This window comes from Didymella exigua (assembly GCF_010094145.1).
Source record: "Didymella exigua CBS 183.55 unplaced genomic scaffold M421scaffold_3, whole genome shotgun sequence".
NCBI classification, from domain to species: Eukaryota; Fungi; Ascomycota; class Dothideomycetes; order Pleosporales; family Didymellaceae; genus Didymella; species Didymella exigua.
The window spans coordinates 1,038,073-1,059,323 of NW_022984777.1; the positions used below are offsets into that span (position 1 = coordinate 1,038,073).

The following is a 21,251-nucleotide window of genomic DNA, read 5'->3' on the forward strand; positions in this document are numbered from 1 at the left end:
AGATAAGCAGATAGGGCAGTGTTGCATCCTGTGGCTGCGAGAAGTGTAAATGATCAAAGCAAAGGAATGGTAAAGTGCATTATCGTTTCGTTCGTTTCAAGCGTCTCCATTATGCTATGCTGATAATACAAAGCTCTGGTGTAAGAGCATCTCGAACAAGCAAGCACAAGCGACCTCGTGTCTGTCCCGCGGATGCACCTACTTCCACAGCTTGCCCAGACTGACAGCCTTGTCGTCGTGCTTGTTCAAGACCTTGGCTGTTGCCAGGTCAAAGTCCTCCTGTGTGACGTGTACTCTTCTCTCCCTGAGTGCGTACATACCGGCCTCTGTGCAGACACCCTTCAGCTCAGCACCTGAGCATCCGTTCATTTTCTCTGCAATCTTGGTGAGGTTGATACCACGGGTCAGGTTCATGCTCCTCGAGTGGATACGCAGAATGTCGGCACGCGCCTCGACAGTTGGCGGGGGGAATTCGATCTTACGATCGATACGTCCGGGTCGCAGCAGGGCAGGGTCGAGAATGTCCAGACGGTTGGTTGCCATGATGATCTTGATGTTCTTGGTTGGCTCGAAACCGTCAAGCTGGTTGAGCAACTCCAACATGGTGCGCTGCACCTCAGAGTCACCGCCTGAGCTTCCTTCTACACGGCTTGAACCAATGCTGTCGATCTCGTCCATGAAGATGATGCTGGGTGCGTGCTCTCGGGCCATGATGAAGAGTTCTCGGACCATTCGACTACCCTCACCAATGTACTTTTGCACCAACTCGCTTCCTGAGACTCGGATGAACTTGCAGTCAGCGTGATGCGCTACCGCACGCGCAAGCAGTGTCTTTCCCGTACCCGGAGGACCGTACAGCAGGACGCCCTTTGGCTGCGCGATACCCAGCGACTCGAACAGCTCGGGATGCTGCAGACCCAACTCGATGACTTCCTTGATCTCCTTGATCTGCTGGTCGAGGCCACCAATCATATCGTACGTGCTGTCTGGCACCTTCTCGACCATCATGAGCGAAACGAGGGGATCGACCGAGGACGGCAGGAGCTTTTCGAGCTTGTAAGAGTCGCTGAGGAGGGTGACGCGCTTGCCCGCTGTGAGTTTGCTGATGTCGACGTTGTCGGCGATGTCAACCACTAGCGGCGGTAAGTCAGCGGTATGTCGCCTCCAGTCTCACCTGCACGACGTACCATATTTGCCCTCGGGATGTACCTTGACAAGCACCTTCTTCGTGCCCATGACCTTGACAACCTCGCCGACGTAGGACCCGGGCTGCTGGAGCAGGCCCAGCTCTTCCCGCAGTAACCGCACTCTGGAGTTGTAGTCGTTTCGCTGAGCTTCCAGACGACGCAGCTTAGCCTGCCCTTGGATGATCTCGAGCTTCATCGACTCGATCTTGTTGTGGAAGAAGGTGTCGAGCGCCATGGTGGTGGCGGGCGCCGGCGGCGGTGTTTGCGGGGGATGGGTGCCGGGCGGAGGGTTGTCAGGGGTGTTGGGCGAGGTGAAGCTGGAGATGCGGCGGTCGTGTGTTCGCGTGGGCGCCGGACCAGATGTCGATGGCGGCAGGGGCTGTGGAAGTGTCGACGGGTGTTTGGCGATGGCCGTGATCTCCAGCTCTCCAGCGACGCAACAACGCCAGTACCGCAGTTTCGCCGGCAAGACGCTACACCCGATACGAGCTAGCGGCAGGGTGGGGCGTCCCTTCCTTTCTCGTCATCTCCGCAGGCCGACCACCCCTGCGGCCAGAGGCGCACCGCATGCCTGAGCGATGCCGCGACACGCGGCGATCAACATGGCATGGAATGTGGAGGAAAAGAGTGCTCGTGGGTTCGTTGTGCTCGTGTGTTCTGTGCCAACACGACGGCAGTGTTCCCAGAGCGTAGAACGCTGGACCGTCTTATCACTGGTGAGACAGGGTCGCGCGGAACTCGGGAGCTGCAGCTGCACCAGACGACGGATGGCGGATCGGCGCCTTGGTGGTCATCTGCATACTGCTGCTTGCACGCACCCTCTGCTGTCTTGTCACCGTCTGCAGTCTTGTCTGAGTCTGCAGTCTTGTCTGAGTCTGCTGTCTTGTCCGCGTCTGCTGTCTTGTCCGTGTCTGCCTTGTCCTCGTCGCTACGTGAATGCCTCCCAGCGGCTGAAGCCAGTGCGGCCGAATAATAAACAAACATCCTTGACAAGGGCGTCACCACATCATCCAAGCGGTCTGCTAGCCCAACAGCTCCAGTGCGGCGGCTTTCTCTGCACCAGCCCATCCTGCGACACCCAACATGGCGGACGGCGACCGGACGCCCACAGGCGCGCAGAGCAGCGAGCCGCCCACCACGACGGCAGAGTTGGCGCGCAGGCGCATCCCCAGCACCGCGCCAGCCACCAGCTACGGTACTGTTTCCCACCGAGTATCCGCGCAGTGCCAGGCGCGCGCATGGCCCGCCGTCGCTGACTGACAGACAGGCTCCATCACGTCCTCGATCGACCGACGCCTGCAGAGCATGACGCCACCGGAGCAGCCCGCCTCGAAGCCCAAGAAGCCCCCGATGAGCCGCCGCGCGACGTCATCCAAGTTCCCTCGCAAGGGCCAAGAGTTCAGTGTCGACGACGAGGCCGACGAGGTGCAGGCCGAGACCGAGCAGCAGCTCAAGGAAGCCAAAGAGCAGAAGCGCCAAGGCCAGACGTTGCGCCGCAAGCCCTCGAATCTTCGCCGCCCCGCTGGCGCAGCCCGCGGCACCACCCTCACGACCATTGAGTCCACAGAGGACGATGCGGCCGACGACGAGGCTGCGGGCGCACCGGCCGAGCCAGAAGCACAGCCCGCCAGCGAGGAGGAGGAGACCATACGTGCTGACGACGATGACGACAGCGCTAACGGCAACGACGAGGATGACGAGGCCGACTTGAGCGATGCTGAGAGCTTCACCCTCAAAGACCGCCAGGACGCCATCAACGTGACGCATCCTTTTGGTATCAGGATCTGGAAGCCCGCCTTGTACAAGAAGGGGCGTTCGGTCCAGCGCAACGCCGAGGCAGACATCCACTCGAACCCCGGTCTGTTCGTCAGCAGATGGTTGCTCCTGTTCAACCTCGCCTGGACCCTGTTCTTCGGCTGGTGGCTGGCCCTCGTCGCAGCTGCTGGTGCGCTGTTGTGTGCCGTCCTCGCCTTTGACGAGAGCTGCAAAGAGTACTCGACGCTGCTCTACCATCTTTCCGTGTACCTCTTTTACCCCTTCGGAAGATATGTCAAGCTCCTGCAAGACGATCAGTACGCGGACGAGGATGAGGGTGAGGGCCGCAGCATCAGCGAGTACGAACAGTGGCAGAGCGGAGATATCGAGGAAGGGCGACTCTTCTTCGGTCCCAACGCCGGCCTCTCCTCTCTTGTCGGTCGCCGTCGCAACAGTATCGATTCGACTGGTGGGGAGACCACGAGTCTGCTTGGCCGTGATGGCCGGGCCAACATCGTGCACCCGGACGCAGTGAGGACAAAGAACCGCTTCTTCGGACGTGGAAAGTGGAACCTTGGTCGTGTGGTCTTCTACGTCTACTTCTACGGCATCGTCACCCCGGCTTTCTTCCTGGTCTCGGCAGTCTGCTGGTTTTTGGTCTTCTCCATTCCCATGGGCAAAGTCATGCTACTTCTCTTCGATCACCTTCGTCGCCATCCGCTGGCTCTGTCTTTCCACTCGGATAGCGGCAATGTTCGTCGCCCCGGCGAGTCATCTTCCATCCTCTTGTGCACCTACCGCGCTGTCGGCATCAAGTACTGGAAGTACACCATTGATGGCACAAACATTTTCCTCATCAACCTGCTCGGACTCGTTGCTTTCACCATCTTCGATTACTTCATCTTGTCTGAGACGTTGGGATACAAGATCTGGATAACGGATACTCTGCTCGTCTTCGTACTGGCGCTTTTGTCCATCATCCCCCTGGCATACTTCATCGGGCAGGCTGTTGCTTCCATCTCCGCTCAATCGTCCATGGGCGTAGGCGCGACTATCAACGCCTTCTTCTCCACGGTTGTAGAGGTCTTCTTGTATTGCGTGGCACTCAAACAGGGCAAAGCACAGCTCGTGGAAGGAAGTATCATTGGCAGCATCTTTGCTGGTATCTTATTCTTACCAGGACTGTCAATGTGTTTCGGTGCGCTCAAGCGGAAGACACAGCGCTTCAACGTCAAGTCAGCAGGTGTCACCTCGACAATGCTGCTCTTCGCCGTGATCGGTGCCTTTGGTCCAACACTGTTCTATCAGATTTATGGCAGCGTGAGTTGCACCAGCAGCAGCATGAATCTACTTGGACTAACGATAAACAGCACGAACTTAACTGTCGCCAGTGCGTGCACGTTCATCCGCACATGGGCCACATCGAGTCAAGCGCCGAAAGAGACTGTCGTAGGTGCTACTATTCGCAAACGCCAGCACTTCACGATCGCTTCTACAATGAAGCAGTCAAGCCCTATACCTGGATATCTGCGGCATTACTATTCTTGTCTTACGTCGTTGGACTGCTTTTCACTTTACGCACACACGCCGCAACCATCTGGAGCAATGAGCCGGACGAGAAAGAGAAGAAGCCTATGGACACGGTAGCGAACAGTCTGAGCAATAGCGGCCACCTGGAATTTCCTCACTCGACCATGTCCCGGACAGCAACCGGCCAATCGGTATCTCGTGCCCACATTCGCGAAACCCAGCTCTATAAGCGTATCGTAGGCCAGACGCAACACGAATTTGGCCTGGGTCCAGAAGGCCAGCCTCTCGTCGGTAGCCCGCCCAACAACAGGGTAGACGGGAACATACCTCACCTTGTCCCACCCAAGGACAGCAATGAGCACGAACACTTCCACGTCGAGGGACTTTCAGACGAGGCAAGTGATGCGCTCGTCCGCCACATCACCGAGATCGCTGCGACAACTACTGCCCTGGCCACGCGTGATGTGACCAGGGCGCCACACAAGGCTGCAAGGATGGTCAGCACACCGAGCAAGAGTGACCGGCAGCATCACCCTCGCACTGCAACCGCTGCTGCCGAAGGCGCGACGGAGGAGCATGATGTCGGGGCCGGACAACCCGCAGGTGGGCACGATGCACCAAACTGGAGCCGAGGAAAGAGTGCAGCCATTCTTTTGACTGCCACTGTTGCGTACGCCATCATTGCTGAGATCCTCGTCGACACTGTGGATTCAGTCCTGGAGGGTTCTGACATTGATGAAAAGTTCCTGGGCATTACCCTTTTCGCTCTGGTACCCAACACAACCGAATTTCTAAACGCCATCTCCTTTGCCATGAACGGCAACATTGCATTATCTATGGAAATCGGCTCAGCCTACGCCCTGCAGGTCTGTCTTCTTCAGATCCCTGCGCTTGTTTTTTACAGCGCGCTGCATGCTACGAACATCGACGCTGGACAACTTGCCAAGGAGACTTTTAGTAAGCTGCTCATTGAGTCGTCGTGTCGCGCAATATTAACGTACTCTAGCACTCATCTTCCCGCAGTGGGACATGGCCACGGTCATTCTTTGCGTCTTCCTTCTCTCGTACATGTACGGTGAAGGTAAGAGCAACTACTTCAAGGGATCCATCTTAATCCTCAGCTACTTCGTTGTTATTGTCGGCTTCTACTTCTCTGGCTTCACAGACCTCGATCGCCTCGGGATCAACCCGGATGACCGTTTGGCCCTTGGAGGGCTGGTCAGACAGGAGGTTCAGTCAATGACCTTCAAAACTATGGGCAGGGGAAGGAGCGGTATAGCTTATTGAACGGACAAGGGTGATTTGCAGACGTAGATGGATCATGGTAATGTTCGCATATGCTTCAATCTTGTCTAGTCTAAACGCATAGCGCGGGGCGTAACTGGTGTTCTTTAGTCAATGTATCAGGTAGATATCCCAGCTGCAATGGGGACAGCAGACAAGAACTGCGACCAAAAGCGAGAGAGTATCAATTTCTGCGGCTCGGTGACGAGACATGGCAACGAGTATGAGCGGCATGCTCGGAGAAGCGGTCTGCCCATGTGACAGCTTCAGTATCTACGCGAGAAGAAAGCTCATCCGCATCATGCATCAGGCGTAGTTGACAATGCTATTACTCTGGCAGCTTATTGTACAGATCAAGAGGACAGGACTTACGCTTTCTTCCACACACCAGCGACTTCCCTACACGTCTTCCACATTATCTCCGAGCCTGAGACAACCACCCGCACTTTCCACACTCGGCTACGACGAAGTCACAGACACACTGACCATCAGCGCTGCCAATAAGAAGCACCAGGCCGCATTCCTCGGGACGGCATTGTTAGACTGTGGGAGCGACGAGCGGGAGGGCGTTTGACTTGTTGCCGACGACATACTGACTTCTGAAGCCACGCTGTTTGAGCTTTCACCGGTGGCAGCTGCAGTCATTGCAGCCGAGAATTGCTCCCCACTGGATGTTGAAGTCTTCGAGACTGAATCAGGAGTCGCACTGCTCCCCGAACTCTCCGTACCAGAGGCGCCTGATGATGAGCTTACCGTCACCGTCACAGCCTGAGTACTGGCCATAGAAGACGATGAGCTCGAGGCACTAGTACTAGACGATGAGCTCGAGGCACCAGTACTAGACGAAGAGATGATGAGCTTGTCGATATGATCACACACATCCCAAGTCACACTTGTAGGAGGTGTTTCGGACTGTAGACGGTAAGTTCATGCTCCTTCGCTAACTAGCGTGCGCAAGCTTACCTGGAAGGACCACTGGGAGTAAGAGGACGTGCCGCCCGAGAGATTGAACGATTTGTCCTCATACAGAGACAGAAAGCCGTTTTCGCCCTCGTTAACGTTTTGGATGATGTACGTGTCTACACTGTCATCCTCCCGGATGCTCCAGGCCTGGTCAGTGCTGACACAGTCATGCACTCCGTTTCCCCACAAACATTTCTGCGCAAGCGTATCCACCAGGTAGACCACACCTTCCGACCCACAACTAGTGGCTTGCCATGCGTAGACTCGTGAAGAGCCTGCCGAGAGATCATCGCCGCCTGATCGAAATGAGCATTGTACCTTGGTCTATACCGAAAGAAAAACACTTACTGGTGAGCAGGTTGTAGTCGGTTCCGTGGTTCTGCAGGTTGTATGCCACACTAGGAAGGATAGACATCTTGTGTTGGTTTGTATCTGGAGTGAGGTTGAGGTTCGAGTATGCACTATGAAGCTGACCAGGCGACGCACAGCAAAACAAGGTACGTGCTCAGCCTCGTCATGTGCAAGGGCGTCGGTGTAACTCATGTCTTTTAGTTGTACGACCACATCCGAATCGTTCGAAACAACAAACCAAGAGCCAAAAGCCAAAAGCCAAAAGCCAAAAGCCAAAAGCCCAAAGCCCTGGAAAGCATCCAGATGCAATATCCGACGCTGGTCAACTTATTTGCAGCAGAGATGGCTGCTGGATTGAGCTATAGCTGGACCTTCAGCCGATCAATCACGTGGCCATCACTTTATCGTATTGGAAGAGCCTCAGATGCAGCTCAGATAAAAATCGTGTTCTCGGCAATGGATTCCGAGTGCTTGCTCATCTTGGGGACCAACATACAAACAGGAAACCCGTCATGTCCGACGAAAGTGTGCTGCGCCGCGCTAGCCTTGCTTTCTCAGTCAGTATACGAGACTGGGATATGGAAGCATGCAGCTTCCTCTCGGAGGCGCCTTGTTCAGGCAAGCCTGCACGGCCATGTCCACTGGTGCACGACGTCGCCACGGGCGTCTTCGAATGATGTGTCAGCATCTCCAGTTCACCTTCAGTTCGCGTGTCGGAGCTGCTTCGATTGTATGTACCGGCTGCACAGGTCCCCTTGGTCTTTTCTGGATCTGTCCAGCGCCTTCATTCTGTGAAAGGCAGGCAGGCAGCTAGCCACACGGGATAATACGAGGTAGACCTTCAGAGGTGACGGCCGCCGGATGACGCCGGCAGGAGCGGTGAATCGAAGTGCGATGAACGGTTTGAGGAGGAACACTGGTGATCGCCAGTTCGATGTGCACCGCATGGAAAACTCGGCTGATCAATAATGGTGATCGACCGCTTCACTTGTGAGATCAAGGCTTCGCCATGTCGATGCTTGAACTGGAACACGACATTATCTAGATGCTTGTCGCACGCGTTGCACATTCGAAACCGGTAATACAAATGGCAAAAGTCCGGGAAGAGCTGCGACAGTCTATTGGATAGGATGGACGTTTCTGTTTGAGACGGGTCTCGCGACCGGCTCAGGCTTCGCAGCATGACATCAGCACTCCAGGGCAACCAGCGGGTGTGTGTAGGGACGGACCACACGGAGGGCGGCGGATGGGCTCAGGCGTGGACAGATGGAGAGAGGTCACAGGTGATCGGGTCAAGCTGGTCAAGCTGGTCAAGCCCATCAGATCTGAGGCAGTGCAGCGACGATTAGACGATTAGGCCGCGCCGAGTTTCAAAGTGCACAAGGCGAGTGGAGCCAGCAGACGACAGCGTCGTCCGGCTTCTGCGGTACCCGTCACAGCTGCCATGCTTCATGTACCGCATCTTCCGCTGTCTGCTGCGGCCGAGAAGATGACACGAGTGCCCATCTCGATTCCAACGACGACAGTGACTGCGACAGTGACTGCGACAGTGACTGCGACAGTGACTACGACTGTGGCTGCGACTGCGACTGCGCTCTTGATCTGCCCTTCCCGCTGCTGCAGTCTGGACGCCCGACGCGGCTGAGAGGCGTTTCCAAGCCACACCCCGCGCGAAATCGATAAGAACGAAGCACCCGCCACGGCCGCCCGCGGGTCGACGTGCGCCGCTGCCATGCTGCTCTCCGCCCTCGCCGCGCTGGCTGCCATCGCGTCCGCCAGCATCACGCCGTCCAACACGTCGACGGTCAACTCGAGCTACTTCCAGGGCACACTGCCGCTGCAGGGCGCCGATGGCAAGGAGCTTGCCGCGCTGGTGCCGCTGACGCGCCAGGGTGCGCAGCAGTCGATCGAGGGCAATCTGTACCGCACAAATGGCTCCACGGTGGGCAGCATCGCGGACGGCGAAATCGCCTTCATCAGTTGCAACCCGGCCGACTACCCTGGCTACGTCGACGCGCAGGGCCTCTTCAGCCAGGCCTACGAGAACGGGAACGCAAACATCTCGGGCGTTGTCCTGTACAGTACCGTGACCGACTACTGCGACTACGGCGACGACAACGGTAACATGCAGGACTTTCCCGTGCTCTCCATGACCAACAAGACCAGCTCGGCCGCCGTCCTCAACCAGATCGACGACCTCGCCGTCCACATGAAGTTCTTTGTCCAAGTTCAGGCCCGTGGCATCAGCAACAGCAACAGCGGCGGCAGCAGCAGCAGCAGCAGCGGCGGCAACGGCAGCAGCGACCAGCAGCAGAACCCCTTGGGCCCCTCGCCCTCGACGGCCGTCGCCATGATCATCCTCTACAGCATCACCGGCATCATCACCGCCCTGTTCCTGGTCATCATCCTGACCGGTGCCATTCGCGCACACCGCCACCCGGAGCGCTACGGACCGCGCAATGTGCTGGGCAGGCCCCGCCAGAGCAGGGCCAAGGGCCTGGGGCGAGCCATACTGGACACGATACCCATCGTCAAGTTCGGCGAGAAGGAGCCCGCCAAGCCAACAGACGTCGAGCTGGGCTCCACAGGCGAGGCGAGGAACATTGACGGCGTAGACAACACTGCTGCGGCTGCGACTGCGACTGCGACTGCGACTGCGACTGCGACTGCCTTGCCCGCCACCGCCACGACGTCGACTGAAGCGGCGAAGAACGAGACTCTGGCAGCCCCTCACGAGACGACACGAGAACCTCCCGCGGCTCCCGCGACTTCCGCCCCTCTCGCCATGTCAGAACAGCCCGAAGGCATCTCTGCCGCCATTGCCCCTGCGGTACTTGCCGGCGCCAGCACGACCGAAGCAGTCAGCGACGACACGCTGGGGTGCTCCATCTGCACAGAAGACTTTGAGAAGGGGCAGGACATCCGGGTGCTGCCTTGCGACCACAAGTTTCATCCCGAGTGTGTGGATCCTTGGCTGCTCAACGTCTCCGGCACATGTCCCCTCTGCCGAGTCGACCTGCGCCCAACGAAGACCAACGAGTCCAGCAACTCGCAGGGCGACGAGCTTGCACCGCCCCTGAACCCTGAAGCCGAGTCTTCACACCACCGCCGTCCAGGACTCCGTGACATCCTCTTCTTCCGTTCGCACCCTGATGCCCCGGCCGAGGATCGAATAGGCGCCCTGCGCCGTCTGCGCGAGCAGCGACGCAATCAGAGCGGCGACGTTGCCGAGGACAATGCCAACGCCAGTGCCGAAGACGTCACAAGAGGCGATCGCCATGGCACACGTATCAGCACAAGGTTGAGTGATGTCTTCAGTGGGCGAACTCGCAGAGGCAACAGTCCTTCGCAGCCCGGCGGTGCAGGTGGTAGCGCCGCGTAGGCGAATCTCAGATTGACGAAGCATGTCTTGACACGATATACGAATGGTTTTGCATAGCGTTTGGCTGAAAAGGTGTGGGAAAGAGCAGCGTCACGTCACCGCTGACCATTTGGAGCTGCTTGTTTTTCTTTCGATATCGTCCTCTTGGCATTCTTCTACAAGTACCCTGGTCCAGCTCAACGCAGCTGGAGTCGTTGCAAGATGTAAACGCTGTTATTATTCATGTCCAGCCATGTTCACGCTAGATTTAGCACAAGTACCATATCTTCGTATATGACGCAAGAACAGGACACGAACTCAACCAAAATGTCAGTATGCAACAGTAGATAGTCGAAGGCAGGTCGCATATGTGCTGTGTGCGCATGGCCTTCCCGGGTTGCAACTTGCGAGAGCACATTGCACAGTAATTGGAGCCGGTTAGGCTAGGTGTGCTGAGCCGGAACATGCGATTCCCTTGATAACTTTGTTGATACGGGAGGCGGAGGTGGTCCTGGCACTATTACAAGATGAGAAGAGAATTTGTTGTTGAAGTTCAATGCAACACACGAAGAGGTGAAGTTTCGGTTTCCAGATAAAAGGGCTATGAACACCAGCGGAAAGCTGCAGAGTGCAACCGCGCCTACTTAATTAGTCGAGACAATCCACTCAAACTTATCACTCGACCAAGGACATCTACCCATGATGATCCTACCGATTGTTGCCTGAATATGATTTCGATTGCTGATATCGGTGAAGACAGTGCCTCGAAAGGGCAGAGGTTCTTTGGTGAATTTACCATCCCATACTGCAGACCAGTCGCGTTTTGTGTATAGCCCGAAAGAGGCGTATCTGACAGTCCAGGCACTCGAGCTCTGTATATTGCAACGAATCACATTGTCCCGTTCGTAGACGCCGCCAGCGGCATTGGGCTGGTCCTGGAAATCGCCTACCTAGTCTCTGTGTCAGTGATAGCCTCGCTACGAGTGACACAGATGCAGTCCGCATGTGTGCGTACCAAAATATCTGCACCCTTCCTTCAGATCAGGACTCGGGTGGGGCCTTCTTTCCATGCAAGGACTACTTTGAAATCATCCTCGCTGCCATCGAGGAAGTTCTGGAGTGTCTCGGCTGAGGTCCTGTGGAGCAGAGTCACCACAGCATCCCAGACATTGAAGGTGGAAGCTAAAGTCTCCTCGTAGATCTCATCATCTTCGTATCGATCGAAGGCGGTGACATTGATGAGATGTGGGTGGTCCTTTGCTGCGTCTGCTGGAAGAGACGTAAACTCACCATCGTTAACAAAGAGAACCACGGCGGGCAACAGATTCGATGATGTTGAGGCAGTATTTGGCGTGAACACGGGGCATAAGTATCCTTCTCATACAGCAGCAAACGCCACAGGATCAGCTGCGATTGCGGTTTGCTTCACCAAGGATAGCATATGCTGCGGCCAAACTTTCGGTCAGGCGGATTTGGTCACGGATTGCATGCGGGACATGCACGAGCCTCGACTCGCGTTTGGACTCATCACACAACCAGACAACGATCGTGATCAAGCCAGCTGCTTCGTAATCTACCACAGCTTTTCTACATATTCTCGGTCTACTGCACCCGAGAGCTGCCGATGAGTTACATCCATGCACTTTACAGCTTTTCTTGCCAGCACTACACACTTAAATGTTAGACTGTAACTTTGAAATTTACAGAGAGAATTAACTAGCTTAGTAGTTATCTATTCGTAGATGGTTAAATCATCCTAAAGTTGCGTTGGTGTCTGCGGGTGGTGTTGCTGTTGAGGTGTGAACGCCAAGTGGCTCATCGAAGACGCTCAGTTGCCGTATTCGTGTCGTATGCATGTCCGGCGAAAACATCTATTCCGCCCAGATGACCGTGTTGAGACCCACCGGGTTTCCAGAGTTGGGGTCTGATGGACCAGTGACCGTCAGATTTGCAGCGAGGGCACCAAGCTTTCCAGTGGTGATGTCGCGCTTTACGATAGCCACATTGTCCGAAATTTGGTCACCAATGGCGATGTAGTCACCAGCTAAGTTTAATTCGAAGCTGCGGGGGAGCAGACCGTACGCTGAGGTCAGCTCTGTCCAAGCAATTGAGCCATTAGCCGCAATGTCGTACTGAGTAAGAGAATCGTAGGGCGCGAAGGACTGATCACCCCTGTTGGAGGTATACAGGAAGTTTCCTTGGACCCTAATCTCTCCCAGGCTCGCGCCAGATGGAGCAGTGCTGTTGCCCTCGTAGGGTGTAATGATTTGCTTTGGAGTCAACTCCAGGCAGCCGCCGCTAGGGTACGACACGCTCCATCCAGTCACGGTGTTTGACAGCTCGTTGGCAACGTAGAGTACGGTACCCCGGCCCTGTGCAGCCCTGGACTTGGAGCAAGAAGGAGACCAGAAGGCAGCGTGACGAGGTCCAGCACCATACAATGTCTTTGCAGATGGACACTGGGTCAGCTTGCCGGTATTCTTGTCAATCTTGTTGATGTGGATCTTGTCTGAACCAAGATCAGTGACCAGCAGGAAGTCGCCAGTTGGGTCCACAAGGACTTGGTGCGGATGTGGTGCCTCCTGACGATCTGGATCCGCGCCAGGGCCATCCAATGTGTAGTTTAATGTCTGGAGAGGCCTGCCATCTTTCAAAGGCAATTTGTAAGTTGACACCTGCGCAGTGTGGTAGTGCGCATTCGCGATGAATCCTCTGCCGTCCTTGCCGCCGTACAGCACAGTTGCGACTCCACCACGGGGCGTAGTTGTGTTTCCAGCCTTGGTCAAGGCGCCCTTGGCGTCGACGGAGTAGGAGACGAGCACTCCGCTACTGTTCTCGTCGAAATTCTCGTCAGGAATGTACAGCTTCTTGCCTACGGCGTCGTAGGTGATCCAGCTTGGCAGTGTTTGACCGGTCTTCTCGGAGCTCACAAGGGTCAAGGAGTTGTTGTTGAAAGTGAGGTGGTTGATAGTTCCGGAGTAGTGTGTCGCGTACAGGTTTGCAGCCGCCGCAGCTCCTCCAAATAGCGGAATTAGCAATGATTGAGTTGGCAACATGGTGAACTGGAATTTGCAGGTCTCTGTATTTACGAGTTATGGGGAAGACCTGCTATATGTACGACATCTGTTCCTTGCTGGTAATCACCGCGACTGTCACTCTTTCCATTGGCTTGGCCTGCACTTGAAACATTGTTTAGGGAGGCGGCAGGCCAACGGGCCGACTTCAGCACACGTTTTTCTGACTGCCACAGTGCTCCTGCTTGCTAGTGCCGGATCAAGAGCTTGGCCCTCCCGATGTCGGGTAATTCATTATTGGACTTATCGTGTCTTCTGGGGGTTGGGGCCCGAATCCCCCGGAGAAAGACCCCAAATTTCGTTTCTGCGGGGTCGGTACTTCGTATGCAGATCAGATCCTTCTTTTCTTCCCTCTCGCATCATGCAGCTAGGTACTTGAGGCGTTGTCTCTCAGCCGCTGTACGACAAGGCTGGGTACTGAATCTGCTTCGCCCCTCGGCTGAACGCGCTCCTCCTATGCATGCATTCTGTCTACCGATGAACATCACTTCGCGGAGGTCTGACATAGGATGATTTGTCCCATAACCATCGTTAATAGATCCATATACGTAGGTAATAGGTACTGTGTTGCTGCGTACCGTATATGCTTGCTTGTCGGTCACTTATTCACCTGGCAACCTGCACTATTCCTTCTCACTTCAGAAGCAGTCATGCGTAGGGATAATTGTACCTCCCGTTCCACTAGATTTGCCGCAGATACAGTCATCGCAGCAAGGTGAGATGCAATGAAGTCCTTCGCGTTTTGGGCTAGCTTCCAAGTAGAGTGCAAGGGTATTTGCTGACGGTGTCGCTGCTGATGACGCTCGTTCCTTCTCGCCCACAACACATCACATCGTCACGCCCTGCCAGACTGCACCGCTATTACTTCCACCTCTTTAAATTGCATACGACTTTTACTGCGATGGCTGAAGTTGCATGGCCGCCAAAAGACATAACAACGCCCACGGTGTCTGCAGAGAATGGTGTTCTCTCTGTAACCGGCTCGGGGAAAATCAATGCACCAGCGTCGTTCGTGTTCGACATTTTGCTCGATACCTCAACCTATCCGAAATGGTGCACACTTGTCCCCAGAGTCAGCATTACAGAACAGCCTGCGTCTGCGACTCGACCTGCCAATACTGAATCGGGCGACGCGTCTCCAATCATCCAGCGGGGCACAAAGCTCACCTTGCATGCTGTAATGGGCAGTCCAGGCTCGAAAGAATCGCCTTCGCACATGATCGTTAGCGATCTGTCAACCCCATCAATGCCGTCTTCATACATCTCGCCTGCGACCCTTGGCGCTTCCCCAGTGTACACCGCAGATCTCTCACAAGTGTATCGCGTTGCCTGGAAGGGCGATAAGATAGACTTCATTGGCAAAAACATGAATGTCGAGCGTTTCAACGAGGTAATCATCAAAGGAGAAGAACAGTGTGAGATACATTCGTGGGAGGTCATGGGCGGTGTGTTGGCGTATCCAGTCAAGTGGCTGTACCAGAAAACGCTCATCAAAAAGTTCGATGAGTGGTGCACAGGATTAAAGGCGCATGCAGAGAAGCAATGGGAAGAGAGACAACGACAGGAGGGTGGAGTCCGTGCAAGCGAGCCCTGAGAGCTTGTGTTGCGGCATTTCCTTCCGGGAGCGCCTCTGAAAAGTACCATCTGATCGGTCGTTGCGGTATGCAATTTCGTTTCGTCGCCAAATGAAGTCCATTCAACTATGCTGCAGGTCTTGGTGGTGGTCATCTCCCGCACAATCGTCACGGCTCGGCTATTACGTTCTTCCGCCAAACGCAGATGTACAGAGTCGAGGTAAAAAGCTGACGCTCTCCATCAAGTCAGCTGAGCGCTGCTGCCTATAAGACTGATTCGGAACGGTTGACTGAGGTACAAAGGGTGGGCTGCTCGCTCGAACACCACTCCCGTGTCAGCGGGACATCATTCCAATTCGCGATCGTTGTCATCTCACCATCATTTTAGCTCAGCTACAACACGACTTTCACATATGGAGACTATCATCGACCAGATCCGAGTATTATCTGCCACTCAAGAGCAGCTTCGAGACGTACAGCGAGATATCGCCTCCAACTTCGATCTAGTCTGGGGTCTGAGATCCGATTTAGGTGATGAATTGCGTTTCATTCGATTCGCAATGTCAATGCCTTTCAGCACATGCAATGGGTCTTTATGCAGATTGGCACCGACCTTGACGTCTTCACGACTCTTGCAGCCAACCGCAAAACCAGTCCGACTACAGCACTTCTTCATGGCATCAGTACGTCGCCGACCCTACTCGCCCATCTCTTCCGGTCAATGGCAGCCTTCGATTTCATCGTCCGAACTGACAAGATCACGTTCACCGCAACCCGGATCACGAAAGCGCACCCTGATGTCTTTGGTGCCTTCCCGCATGTCACGCACACTTGCACGATCTGATCACTCAAGTACTGCCTCAATATCTGCATGAGCATGGATATCAGGTCATGGAAGATGCTAGAGAGCCTCCCGTCTATGTGGCTTTGAAGACCGCTCTACCTTCGTTCGGGTGGATAAAGCAACATCCTGAGCAGATGAAAGCGCTTGGCCATGCGATGCAGATCAAACAATTGCACAGCTGAGTCTAGTCATACCCTATCGAGAAGTACATTGGCAGCTTCATAGCTGCAGCTGACTCTGCCCCCCTTGTTGATGTCGGCGGCGGCTTGGGACAGCAAGCTGCAGCATTCAAGTCGCGAGTACCGTCAACATCAGGTCGCATCGTCGTATAAGATACTGCTTCAGCATTGACCCATGTACCCAGCGTTGACGGTATCGAGAGCAGCACGACTTGTTCAAGCCGCAAATTATCGAGGGGCGAAGTACAACTGTACCCAGCACATTCTGCATGACTGGACCAACGAGGACATCATTCGTATACTCCATAACCTCATTCTTGCCTTTTACGCGGAATCACGCATCGTGATCGATGGGGTAGTCCTGTCAGATACTAATGTTCCCAAGTACAAAGGCAGGGTACCTGCAGGATCAATATTGTTACCGCACTGTTCCAGCAACACGTTGCCAAGTTCTTCAAGATAGGGTAGGAAGGCCTCCACATGACTGTACAGACGTATATCACCGCCAGATATGAACATGATCGGTACAAGATCAGTGCATGCGCGGGTGCTGTGACATAGAATTTAGCCATCATGATAGGGGTGGCCACGAGCTCTGCAACTCGACTTGCAATATGCCCAATGACAGAGTCCACATTAAAGTCGTGTCTAGCTTCGTAAAGAGCTGTTTACGATCCTCTCGGGCGTAATGTTGAGCTGCTCTATCGCGTGTCCAACCCTTGCCTTGACAAGCGCATCGACTTCCATGAGAAGATCGAGACTCTTACAGAATTGTGGGAGATATGTGGAATCGCTTGCATCTCACAGTCATTGGACGCGCCCATAAAGTCTTTGTGCGAGCTCAACGATGTGATGGCGGTGCGGAAGTAAAATCCGAGAAGCCAGTCGTCGCCGTGTGTTGTGACCCATAGAGATCTTCAAAGATGGACGCACTAGTTCCGATACTCGCATCCAATAGAGTGATTGCCGCTCTGGTGGACTGGTCAAGCTAGTTGTAACTGCGTGAGCAGTGTCGGTCGGAGACTGTGATCAACGATTGTATTGCTATCTGTTGTCTTGTTGTGTGATGTCGTGATGTGTGTTCTCAGCTCTCAGGTAAGTGCACTTGCCCACCGGGCAGTGCCTGCTACAATAAGATATCATGTGATCAGAGCCACGTGGTTACACTAGTCGAGAAGTCCTCTAATGCTAGACATGCTGGTAGTGTGATGTGTTTTGAAGGCTAGGTGCATCACAGTCCCTGCCTGCTATAGCAAGCACATCGCGGCCGTCCATTGCCACATTGTTCTCACGCATTCAGAGCAAGACTTTTGCACGCTGTTAGGGATTCACGACCATCCACTTCGAGAGCGCTGACAATCAAGTCTAGCTATCCTAGTTGAGCAGTCACTGATCTCCATGTGCCGAGCGTGCACACACCAGATTCAGAGGTGGTAAGAAAGCAAAGGCTGTGCAAAAATTGGCGATTCCAACGCCATAGCGAAAGCCAGCTGCTGTCTACCCCATATATACAGTCTGACAAGTGTGCTGGAATCCCTCTCTTGCAAGAACGTACTGTCATTACTACATCGTCCATCTCGCGTATTATGCCGGCCAGCGGTCTAGTTGTCGTTGTTCACGTTTGACTGCAGCAAGTCAGCAGGGTTCACAGTAAGTTGTTCGTACAGCAAATACTTACCACGAGCCAATCCATGCCTTCGTCCACACCTCGGCCATCGACCGCACTGCAGGCGACAATACTCCAGTTGCGGTCTTTGAGCTCTCCTAACCTCAAAGCTTCACTAATCTCACCTGCGCCCTTAGCGCCCGGTTGATCTTGCTTATTTGCAAAGACTAGCAATGCAGCGTCTCGCAATTCTTCCTCGTTGAGCATGGCAGACAGCTCCTCAGCTGCTGTAGAAAGACGGTCGATGTCGGTACTGTCGATTACGAAAATTACGGCGGCGGTGTTGGCGTAGTAGCACCGCCAGTACGGGCGAATTGAAGTTTGGCCTCCAAGATCCTGAGATATGTCAGACTTCGCCGAGCAATCACTTTTTCTTTGGCGCACGTACCCAGACATTGAAGTTGAGGTTCTTGTATGTCACCGACTCGACGTTGAATCCAATGGTCGGTATTGTCGTGACGACTTCGCCGATCTGTTGCGCTTCTTAGCAACCGCATCACGGAGTATGTCTGCCTCGCATTGAAAGCGCGCGGCAACGCTTGCCGGTATGGATCGTGTTTCCACATACCTTCAGCCTGTACAACAAGGTCGTCTTGCCAGCATTGTCCTGTGTTTGTCGTCAGCACCTGAACTTCAGCAGCTTTACCTGTCTTGGTTTCTCTTACAAGTCCCAGAATGAGTATTCTTGTCTCCTTCTTTGCCCAAATCAACCCCGAAAACTTGGAGATATAGCCACCCATGCTGTGTGTTTGCTGTGTCTGCGTCGGGTTTGACTCGCGGTGCAGCTTGCTGACCGCCGGTGGAAGCTTTCGCGCAGTCGAAGCGGTCGGGAGTGTCCGTGGAACGATCGAGAGGTCGAAGGTCGATACGGCCCACTTGGAGAGGTTCAAGAGAAGTGGCAGTGTTTGTGTCGTGTGTCAAGATAGCGTCGCTGTCTGGCCAGAAAGTTGTGGCGGTGGCTCGGCTGCAAACAAAGCAAACATGGGGCATCCACTAACGTTAGCGCAGCCGCAGCCGTCTCGCAGGGTCCCGCGAGTCTTCACACTAACTCCTTCACCGCAACTGCACGCCTGCTCGCAGTAGGGCCGACCTGTCCTTATTCACCAGTTCTGGATTGAAGGAGTCACATAGCGTTCATGCATGGTCTCGCGTGCTTGGCTTGCAACCAGCTGCTCAAGGCTGCCGGTACAGACGTGCGGCGTGATACAAGTGAGTGCGGTCTGCGGAAGTCCTGCACCTGTTGAAGATACTGGCAATCAAAGACCCTTGTCAACTGTATGGCTGGTGCCGGCTGGCCTGCGACCTGAAAGCGTGCAAACTACCCGTACACTGCCTGTGCGAGTGTGAGACAGCCATGTCTGTAGCATTGCATTGTGCGACTTCTGTTGTGGATATATCTCATAGTGTTCTCTTTCCAAATGCTCTAAATTCTACAAGAATGTTTTTGTTTTGATCTGCGAGCTGAGTCTTCCAGGCTCCTGTTTCACGTCTACGGTTCACAATGCTCCTTGCAGAGTTCTCTGCTTGTTCCTCTTCAGCTAGAATAGAGTGGTCGTTTCTCCGGCCTGTCTGCTCTGTCATAACCATAGGCTCTGTAAAGCAAAGTCAGAATCTCTCTGCTGCCTGCATTGAAGAAGGTGGCCGTTACCCACTTTTTTCCATTCATCAAGATCACAGCACAAACGTGACGACACAATCTCTGCCATGCCCTACCAAACACAAAACTCCATGAGCCGACCGCGAGACTACAGACCAGAATCTCCTACCAATAAAGGGCTGGATCGCCTTCGGTACTGCCGAGAGTACATGGGGCAGAGGCGACTGCGTGAGAATGTTGAGCGTCGGTATCTTCGACAGCCCATGGACCTACCAAGATACACAAACAACTGGACCAGATATTCTGGCTATCTGCCGTCCACAAGGAATACCAGGAACCCTCCATGGATCCTGCAGCCGTACATGATCCGTTACAATGCTGACTGGCATGTATACAGCTTGAACAATCCATGCCAGAGGAGGTGAGCTTCGCTCGTCCCAGTCTACATTTTGCACCCTCCAGGAACGACCCCTATTCGGCAGGTCAGAATGAGACGTGCGTCAGGCTCGAGAATTGATGCCGATGAGCTTGATAACTACGACGCGCGCGACAATATCGAATCTCTTGCAGCGGACCTGTTTGCGATGGATGATGATGACCCTACGTTATCCAAGATACCTTTAGGACATTTTCGAGGAGTTGGTCTGCGAACTGTGACTAACCACGTCTGGTTCTATATCCCCAGTAACCGCCGCCCACATTACTACCAGTGCCCAGATCTTCATGATATAATGACTGTCAGAGAGCTACAAGACGAGGCCAGGATCCGACAACTGAACCTTCTGCACACCGACAAGAAATATTTGTTGGGTGCGCTGAGAGTCGACAGTGAAGCGTTCACAGGGCAATTCCGAGACTTGCGCAGCCACAGTAGTCGCGCTCTGCGGTTTCTGATCGGACGCCACCACGTAGACATCGTCACTGATTGTCCGTACTCTAGAGACGAATTAGATTTCTTAATTGCTGACAAAATAGCGCGTGGAGCTGTCGATGTGCATAAGGCGGGGTTGGTTGAGGTCACCTCGGCCACGAATGATAAAGAGGTTCATGCTAATGGGATTCTTGATAAAAAAAGTACACTCATCGACTACAGACGAAACAGATAGCAGAAGACCATTGAAAGAAGACCAACCTCACAATTCTGTAGGCAAAAAGCGAGCTCTTGACACTGGCGCACCAGAGTCGCTGCCCAAAAAGTCTAAGGTTCTACCTGCAAGTACAGAGCACGTCAACGTTGGCTCAAACACGGAAGCAAGTCGGTTTGCTAGAGTCAAGGGCTGAGTCTCCAAAGCGTATCGACAAGGAAGGGGATTCACCGCCAGATCGCGACGATTCCGAGTCCAAGCGCTCAGATGATGAAGATATGTCTACGGATACGCGTTCGACCGAGAAGAAAAAGGTACCAAAATCTATCATGAGGCGTTTCGTATTCGATTGACCTTGTTGATTATCACGAGGCTTACCTTCATGCAAGGCTTCTCCATACCTGCTAGCTCGCCATCGAGCCACCTCGGACAGCATCGCAGACTCGGCCTTGCTCAATAGCACAAGCATTTTGGAAAATTGGAGCGAGCTAAGTGGAATGGCAAAGCTCTTGCTCAATGATTATCTTCCGAGCGCAGGCGCACAATTGAACCACTATAGTTATACTCCTGAAGTAGATCTTCCTTGTTAACGCAGCTTGGAGATATTCAGATTAAAATTGGGACAGCCAAGTGAAGGGCATAGGTAAGAACGTGTACAAATATAGCCTAGCCATGCAGACTATACTCCATATGCTGTTCTCTTCAGATCTGGAGCCTGCACCTCAGGGCCTGTTGGGCGCTGTTCATCACATCGATAATCCCAAGTGCGCTGTGAACTTGTTGATCGTGGAGTCATCTATA

General features: G+C 54.1%; 7 protein-coding genes across 7 annotated transcripts; 3 read left to right on the forward strand and 4 right to left on the reverse strand.

Moving 5' to 3' along the window:
• Positions 1–198: 198 nt before the first annotated feature.
• M421DRAFT_89263 (26S proteasome subunit P45) lies at positions 199–1,422 on the reverse strand (the record flags this gene model as incomplete). The annotated part of the gene is made up of 2 exons (XM_033597750.1): positions 199–1,133; positions 1,188–1,422. 2 exons carry the CDS (start codon positions 1,420–1,422, stop codon positions 199–201), a joined length of 1,170 nt encoding a protein of 389 aa, XP_033453197.1.
• An 848-nt stretch (positions 1,423–2,270) lies between these two features.
• Positions 2,271–5,759, forward strand: M421DRAFT_53082 (uncharacterized protein; the record flags this gene model as incomplete). Its single annotated transcript, XM_033595079.1, is given in 4 exon segments — positions 2,271–2,435; positions 2,451–4,262; positions 4,313–5,429; positions 5,479–5,759. The coding sequence occupies 4 exon segments, from the start codon at positions 2,271–2,273 to the stop codon at positions 5,757–5,759; spliced, it is 3,375 nt and encodes a 1,124-aa protein (XP_033453198.1).
• M421DRAFT_416547 (uncharacterized protein) lies at positions 5,730–7,460 on the reverse strand. Its single transcript, XM_033591114.1, has 3 exons — positions 7,068–7,460; positions 6,720–7,015; positions 5,730–6,668 (listed from the first exon to the last, which is right to left on the reverse strand). Exons 1-3 carry the CDS (start codon positions 7,132–7,134, stop codon positions 6,216–6,218), a joined length of 816 nt encoding a protein of 271 aa, XP_033453199.1. The 5' UTR covers positions 7,135–7,460; the 3' UTR covers positions 5,730–6,215.
• A 1,366-nt stretch (positions 7,461–8,826) lies between these two features.
• Positions 8,827–10,440, forward strand: M421DRAFT_39642 (uncharacterized protein; the record flags this gene model as incomplete). Its single annotated transcript, XM_033590107.1, has 1 exon — positions 8,827–10,440. A coding segment is annotated over one exon (1,614 nt), but the record flags the coding sequence as incomplete, so codon positions are not given.
• Positions 10,441–11,977: 1,537 nt separating this feature from the next.
• Positions 11,978–13,606, reverse strand: M421DRAFT_416549 (putative isomerase YbhE). Its single transcript, XM_033591115.1, has one exon. The coding sequence runs from the start codon at positions 13,485–13,487 to the stop codon at positions 12,303–12,305; it is 1,185 nt and encodes a 394-aa protein (XP_033453201.1). The 5' UTR covers positions 13,488–13,606; the 3' UTR covers positions 11,978–12,302.
• An 800-nt stretch (positions 13,607–14,406) lies between these two features.
• On the forward strand, positions 14,407–15,099 carry M421DRAFT_89268 (uncharacterized protein; the record flags this gene model as incomplete). Its single annotated transcript, XM_033597751.1, has 1 exon — positions 14,407–15,099. One exon carries the CDS (start codon positions 14,407–14,409, stop codon positions 15,097–15,099), a length of 693 nt encoding a protein of 230 aa, XP_033453202.1.
• Positions 15,100–17,703: 2,604 nt separating this feature from the next.
• Positions 17,704–18,508, reverse strand: M421DRAFT_1529 (ARF/SAR superfamily; the record flags this gene model as incomplete). Its single annotated transcript, XM_033587596.1, has 5 exons — positions 17,704–17,727; positions 17,781–18,104; positions 18,157–18,240; positions 18,337–18,375; positions 18,434–18,508. The coding sequence occupies 5 exons, from the start codon at positions 18,506–18,508 to the stop codon at positions 17,704–17,706; spliced, it is 546 nt and encodes a 181-aa protein (XP_033453203.1).
• Between the last annotated feature and the right edge of the window lie 2,743 nt (positions 18,509–21,251).

What these genes read in the sequence shown, in the direction of transcription:
- M421DRAFT_416547 (XM_033591114.1), bottom strand. Translation starts at nt 7,134, where the DNA reads ATGTCTATCCTTCCTAGTGTGGCATACAACCTGCAGAACCACGGAACC. An exon ending in CGACTACAACCTGCTCACCA is followed by an intron (nt 7,016 to 7,067) that starts GTAAGTGTTTTT and finishes CATTTCGATCAG; the next exon opens with GCGGCGATGATCTCTCGGCA. An exon ending in ACTCCCAGTGGTCCTTCCAG is followed by an intron (nt 6,669 to 6,719) that starts GTAAGCTTGCGC and finishes TACCGTCTACAG; the next exon opens with TCCGAAACACCTCCTACAAG.
- M421DRAFT_416549 (XM_033591115.1), bottom strand. Translation starts at nt 13,487, where the DNA reads ATGTTGCCAACTCAATCATTGCTAATTCCGCTATTTGGAGGAGCTGCG.